At 39.1% G+C, this 7,535-nt stretch overlaps 1 protein-coding gene across 4 annotated transcripts in view; it reads left to right on the top strand.

The window, feature by feature from the left end:
• The window catches only part of LOC107717676 (sentrin-specific protease 7-like), a 38,939-nt gene that overhangs the window by 20,880 nt on the left and 10,524 nt on the right, over nucleotides 1-7,535 (top strand). For 3 of the 4 annotated variants that reach the window (XM_016524515.1, XM_016524514.1, XM_016524512.1), the window contains 3 exons: nucleotides 1,222-1,431; nucleotides 2,610-2,842; nucleotides 6,181-6,275. In XM_016524515.1, coding sequence (XP_016380001.1) covers nucleotides 1,222-1,431; nucleotides 2,610-2,842; nucleotides 6,181-6,275 — 538 coding nt within the window. The remainder of the gene's footprint in view (nucleotides 1-1,221; nucleotides 1,432-2,609; nucleotides 2,843-6,180; nucleotides 6,276-7,535) is intronic. The other variant, XM_016524513.1, reaches the window with a different exon arrangement.

Genomic DNA, 7,535 nt, shown 5'->3' with positions numbered 1-7,535 from the left:
GTACAGCAATACACAATAAAGTGCTATATAAATGCATCATTCATTCATTCATTCATTGTTTGATGCAACTCCATGCCGTATTTTTATATGAAAATAAACAAGCTGAAAACACTCTAACTGGTATTGTGGCATCCATAATTGTAATCGCGATTAGAAATTTGATTAATTGTGCAGCCCTTCAGCCAATCAGAATCCACCTGACTTTAAAGAATTTGAGAATTTGAAGCAGCAGACGACAAAACTGCAGCTTGCAATTCTAATTGCAGTTCGTCCATTGGTTACATTTAACGATAATATAGCTATCATTAAATTTTTTTTTATGGATGGGTGCTTTTTATTTAACTTCTTTTGGACTGAAGCATGCAACACCCACAGAGTGGCATTAAACAGCTTGAAAGATCAAAGACAATTTTTTATATAACTCCGACTGGATTCATCTGAAAGAAGAAAGTCATATACACCTAGGATGACTTGAGGGTGAGTAATTTATCGACTAATTTTCATTTTTGGGTGAACTAACCCTTTACCTTAACCCTGCATATGAAAATGTCTGCTTATACAGTAGGTGAAAAACAATATGTGAAAAAAGTAGTATATTCAAATTTGTAGTATTTATAATATCGTAGACGAAAAGTTCTCGTATGACCTACTGCTTCTGACGAAATTTCGAAGTGCGCAACTGATGGACACTTTACTATGCCATGAAGCTTTAGGAGAGGAGTTGTGAATGTGCAAGTCACATGACGATGACAACATTTTTAAGTAAATAGGCCAATTTTGATTTTATGTGAACTTTTAGCTACACATTTCAAATCAACAAGAAAACAGACCACCAATATTAATGAGTTGACAGATTTGTCCAATACAATGCTGTCTAAAATGAAAACATCATTCTCTGTTTGTCACTAGACTAGTAATGGTGGTGATTTTGATTCATCTCAGTAATTCAAATCTTTTCAAGTCTGTTCACCAAAAAGATTCCTTCAGTGACTCTTTGGCTATGCCAGTAGTTTTTGGTATCTTTTGCATGTTTTGAGCAAATCATTGAATCATGTACTCAACATTTTTGTTTTTACTAGGGATGTCAGTTTGGTTTGTTTGTTTGAACAACTCTTTGAAAAGAAGCACATTAAGATTATACTTCGCCAAAGCTTCATCATGCTATATTTACAATATCTGGGACCAAAGTCGAATAATCCTGCTTGTTTCTTGTATTTGTAGGTGCTGATGGGGAGGGTGAGGTAGCCGTTAGCATGTCGTGCTCTCAGCTGCACTTGTACGGCGTGTGGGACGGCGGACTGGCCCGTGACGGCAGTTTGTTATCGAGCACGGAGGAGCCCGCACCTTCTCTCCTCTTCCTCATGGTGTCAGATGCTCAAGCCAGGCTGCTCCAGAAAGAGCTGTCTGTGCTGCACACCGTACACACTTCAGGTGAGGCCTGCACTGGAGCATTCTGGGTAGGGATCCATTTGAGCTGAAAGTTAAGCTTTTCTAGATGAAAATCAAAGTTATTTTTGTCATCTTGTGTAATGAAGAAACACATTTCACAAATGACAATTAATACAGACCATAGTACAGACCATCAAAAATGTAGCTGTAGTTATTACGCTTTTGTAGGGCACAAGTCACTGTTATAAATTTTAAAGCAGAACCTGCTCTAAATTCTGACTGGATGAAGCATATCTGTACAGTAAGTACAAATAAAATCTTTGAAATGTTTAAAACATTTTTTAAATAATTTTAAACACTGACACACACACACACACACACACCTATTAACACACATCAGTTGAATATTTCATAATATTAAAAAATGTATTTTTAAAGTGCCAAGTTGCAACATTACTTGGAAACTTAAAACTAGAACCCAATGATATTTTATTATTTTTTTCTTAAATAATTTTTTCCATTTTTATTGTGAAATATTCCAAAATATTTTTTTTCTTTAATGTAAAAGTAACAATAAAAATATTATTATTATTATTGTTAAATATATAACATTAATAACATTTATACAAATAATAACTTAATAATACATTTAATAATGACAATAATAACATAGAACAATGGTCCAAAATCCTGCTTCTCATAACTTTATAATAAACATTTAACCATATTTGCTCATTGGCAGTGATTATCACCTCTCATTTAGTTTGAACAGACAAATTTATTAAGCTCTGCTTAGTGCACACACACACACACCCTTGATCTCTGTAATGAGAATGCTGCTGGCATGGTGAACCAGTCTTAATGGCACCATGCGGTTATCGCAGCAGTTGGAGCTCATGTGACGAGCCGTCAACCATTAAGTATTAAAACATTCCCTGCAGTGTGTGTGAACCGCGAACAGGTGTGTGTGTGTGTGTGTGTCATTGAAGCGGCCACCATTAAAAGATTGCCTGGTGCTCATGTGCTTGGCATTCTAGCCAGGAAGAAGGCTATTTTTTTTTTTTTTTCATTTTTATTAATTTTGGCCCACCAGTGAGCATTTCTGGATGGATCTTCAAGCATCTGAGCCGAGTTAAATGCTGCAGATAAACAAATAAAACAAACTAAATTAATAAAAAGAAATGAAGAATGTGGTTTCTATTTTTCTATTCTGTTTCCAGGACAGGCCTGTCCGTTCGTCCTGCTGGTGTTGACAGGCCAGTTGGAGGATCTTCAGGTGGCTCTGTTGGCGTCTCTCATGGACGTGATTGGCCTGCGACACGGTCAGAGCGATTTGAGTAACTCTCTGTCCTGGTCGGACGGACTGAATCGGCTTCATTGCTACCCACGGGGCGAACATCTCCTGTACCTGCTGGGACAAAACGTGAAGGATGCTGGACAGGACACGGCAGAGGTCAGTTCATCTTTCTATCCATCCATCCATCTATTGATTCATGCATTCCTTTGTCGGTCGTCCATCTAATCTGCTCCATCCACCCATTGATTTCATTGTTCGTCCATCTATCTATTCTTTTGTACATCCATCCATCTTTCCATCCTTTTGTCTTTTCATACTTCCATCCATCCATTCTTATGTCTCTCTGCCTGTCCTTCCATCTATTTCTTTTACTGTCCATCCATCCTTCAAGTTCTTTCATTCTTTCATCTATTCTTATGGTGTGTTCACACCAAACGCAAATTTAATTATTCGTGCGAGTAGATTACATTTAAAGTCAATGCAAAGACGCGAATAGAGTGTCGCGTGTGCTGCAAACGTGCTATATTCGCCTCAATGCCTGTCCTTCCATCTATTTCTTTTACTGTCCATCCATCCTTCAAGTTCTTTCATTCTTTCATCTATTCTTATGGTGTGTTCACACCAAACGCAAATTTAATTATTCGTGCGAGTAGATTACATTTAAAGTCAATGCAAAGATGCGAATAGAGGCGAATTTGCATCGGTCAACGAGTGCGTGTCGCGTGTGCTGCAAACGTGCTATATTCGCCTCAATCGCATCTTCTGCGCACGCTGAAAAATTTCAATTGAAGCGGAAAATTCACATGATCTCTCTGGAGGCGGCTGTCATCCAAGAGCAGTTCCTGGAGAATGACAGTGAAATTCACTAAGTTATGTGCGCCTCTGGATGGTGCTGTGATCCCAGGCATGTCGGCGTTTGGCTTTCTGGCGTAATTGGAACTTCCACAACAGGTACAAAACAGCAATCATAGTTATCTCCACCATGGTTGATCGCGCAATGTTTGCGCGAGTAACATCCCGCGAGTAATCTAGAGCGAGTGACGCGATGCACACATTCGCTTTGTGTTTTGTAGGAACACACCATTAAGTTTTTTTTTCATCTTCTTTCATTCTTTTGTCCATCAACTGTCCTTTCATCTGTTCTTTTGTCCATCCATCCACCATCCATCCATCCAGGCATTCATTCATTCATTCATTCATTCATTCATCCTTCCTTCCTTCCTTCCATCCATCAATTTTTGTCCATCTGTCCATTGATTGCATTGTTCACCTACCTATTCCTTTGTATGCCCTTCCATCTTTCCATCAGTTTCTCTTACTCCATCTATTTGTCTGTCCATCCATTCATTCTTTTGTCCATACATCCACCTAATCTGTTTGTCCTTCCATCCATTCCTTGGTCTGTCCATTCAGTCCTGTCCTTCAGTACACTCTTCATTCCTTTCATCCTTTCATTCATTCTTCAGTTTCATCCTAGCATTCTTTCATTAATTCTTCCATCTATCCAATTTATTTGTCTATCTTTTTTGTTTATCCATCTACTCCTTTTTTCTGTCCATCCTTCAGTTTCTTTAATCCTTTCATCTATTTTTTTTAGTTTCTTTAATCTTTAATGCATTCTTTTGTCCTTTGATTCATTCAGTCATTCATCCATACATCGATCATTCCTTTGTCCATCCATCCATCCAGTTTTTTTTCCATCCATTCTTTGTCTGTTCGTACATTGATTTCATTGTCCATCTACCTATTCCTTTGTCCGTCATTCCATCTTTCCATCTCTTTGCCTGTCCATCCATTCATTCTTTTGTCCATCCATCCACCTTTTCTTTTGTCCATCTGTCAGTCCTTCCGTCCATTCCTTTGTCTCTCTATTCATCTGTCCTTCAGTGCATCCTTCATTTTTTCATCCTTTTATTCATTCTTCAGTCTCTCTTATCATCCATCCATCCATCCTACCATTTGTTCATTAATTCATTAATCCGTACAATTGTCTTTGTTTATCCATTATTCCATCCATCTTTTCATTTTTTATGTCCATCCTTCAGTTTTTTTTCATCCTTTCATCTATTTTTTTATAGTTTATTTAATCTTTAATCCATTTTTGTCCATCGATTCAGTCATTCATCCATACATACATCATTCATTCATTTGTCCATCTATCCATCATTCATCCATCCATCCTTAATTCCTTTGTCTGTCCATCCATCCATCCATCCATCCATTCATTAATTATTTAATTGATTCATCCATCCATCCAATTTATTTGTCTATCCATTTTTGTTTATCCTAGAGTCCACCCATCTGTCCCTTTTTTCTGTCCATCCTTCACTTTCTTTCATCTATTTTTTTGTTTCTTAAATCTTTAATCCACTTTGTCCATTAAATTATTCATTCAGTCATTCATCCATACATTGTTCATTCCTTTGTCCATCCATTCTTCCATTCATCCTTAATTTCTTTATCTTTCCATTCTTTTGTCCATCCATCCATTACCATCCGAGATTCCTTTATCCATCCATCCATCCATCCATCCATCCATCTTTCCTTCATTCCTTTGTCTATCTGTCTATTAATCTGTCCACCCGCCATTCCTTTGTCTATCTGGACATTCATTTGTCCTTCTATACATCCAGCCATTCATTTGCCCCTCTCCATTGCTTCCTCTTACAGTGTTCAATGGGTTGGCCAGATATTGGCAGGAATTTGAGTGCAGGCGTGATAGAGGCACCAGTGGAATTTTACGGCCCAATATAAGAGCAGGAGTGAGGTTAGCCATGGTCCATGGAGGCTGTGCTGGTGTGTAGATATGGAACAGAGAAGGAAACTTGGCTGCCTTTACGGATAGTAGCTGAGCGGTTCCCTCTCTCTCTCGGGTTCTGTGGAAGTGGCCGTTGTGTCACTCTCTCCAGAGGCTTTATGACGTGGGCGGTGGCTCATAGCTGCTGCATTGTGGGGGTCCTACAACTTTAGTACGTATGTGGGTCTTTTTTGGGGAAACATCTGCGTGTGGGCATCAGGACTCTTGGGGCATGACACGTTTCTTTCTTTTTCGGTTTCAATGGTGCCAGCTGGCAGCAATGGAAGTAGGCCACCTCAGACGTGTTCTCCTTTCTTTCTTTTATTGCGCTTTACGAGCTGGCTCAGCGCTCAACAGAGATGGAGCCCGGTTAGGCGCCCTAAACAGGCAATACATGGCGTTGCTCTTCTCACTTTTCATTTTCCTTCTTCTGAACCCATATCACCCTCAAGTCTACTGGCACTTTGAGTCCATCATGTTTGCTCTCTTTACATTTTCCCAACCTATATTTACAATCCTCTTTTGAACAAAATCAAATGTAATTTGCACGCTTGAATGGAAACCATCCGAGTATCCAAACCTGTTGACCTTCTCCCAGCCAATGAGAAGGTCAATAGGTTCGGATACTCCAACCACAGGCAGTTGGAGTGTCTCCAGCTGTTTCGATTCCGATCTGACCTGGTTCACTTTTCCCCAGCAGGAGAACACAAGTGGGACCAGCAGCAGGCTAAGAGAGCCAACAGTCAGAAGACCCCTCCGGAGCCACAGCCGGCAACAGAGCTCACCACGCAGGTACTGGATTTGATGTTTCATGCCAAGAGGCCCCAAATATGATGACACCTAAAATATGAAGATAGCTATATATTTTCATGCATACAGGTTCATTGAAAATATTTAAAAATGATCAAAGAATTTAATGAAAACAAGTTTATCATACAAGAAGTGTTTTCATGGCAGCTGTTTAGTGATTCTTTAGTGATTGTCAAACACGACTGAATGAATTCAAGGTGCACTTTTTAATTATGCAAAATGTTTTGCGTTTTGGGTTTCTTCTCACGATATTCTTAGCACCATATGACATAGCCTCGAGGACCTTTGCAAAAATAAAAAATATATACAGACTTTTATGTGTGCACGAGCAACCATTAAACTTATCATATAGGACAATGCACACTGAGCCACCTATTGTGCCATCAGCCCATTTCGTGATGTGGTGTCTTGGCCGCCACATAATATGTGTTAAAGAGACCTAAGGCCTTGAAATATGACATAGTGCCCTAAGCTACATTTTGAACACTTTTTTTTTTTTACAATACCAGTCTTGTTTTGAAGACCCTTAAACTTGGCAAATAGAACAATGCACATACCTGTATTATGCTATCAGCCCATTTTGTGTCATGGTTTCTCCGCTGCTGCAGAGGATGTGCTAAATTGGACATTAGGCCTTGATATTAGAGGTACCATAAGGAAAGCCAAATTTTTAGCAAGTAGATCTCTATTAATTCATGTACATCCATGCTCTCACTTTATTCATAGTAAGATGGCAGTGATGCACAAAGCAAATAGGTTATGTAAAACTAGAAATTGTAATGCGTAAGAATGTGAAAAATTCCCATGCGCATGTAAATAGTTTCTCGAGGGCACAAAAAAGTTTCTTGTGTGCATCCAAAAGTCAATGTAAAATCAATGTTAAAAAACTCACATCAGTAAAAAAAAAGAAAAAATGACATCAGTAGTTCAACCATAATTTAACGAAGCTACGAGAATACTTTTTGTGCGCAAAGAAAACAAAAATAACGACTTTGTTCAACAATTCTTCTCCTCATCCAGCCTGCTGTGGCTTGACTCCATTTTGGAGAGTATCACGACGCATGCGCGCACTTCCGCTTCATGTAAACAATGCATGCGCATTGCGCTGCTGCTTATGTCAACACGGACATGCGTCAGCACGCGCATGCGTTGTTTACACAAAGCGGAAGTGCGCGCATGATGGTGCTCCAAAATGGAGGCAAGCCACAGCAGACTGGATGAGGAGGAGAAGAATTTTTTAAC

Source organism: Sinocyclocheilus rhinocerous, unplaced genomic scaffold (genome assembly GCF_001515625.1).
Source record: "Sinocyclocheilus rhinocerous isolate Xijiao unplaced genomic scaffold, SAMN03320098_v1.1 scaffold633, whole genome shotgun sequence".
In the NCBI taxonomy this organism is placed as follows: Eukaryota; Metazoa; Chordata; class Actinopteri; order Cypriniformes; family Cyprinidae; genus Sinocyclocheilus; species Sinocyclocheilus rhinocerous.
This window is presented reverse-complemented; position numbering and strand designations above follow the sequence as displayed.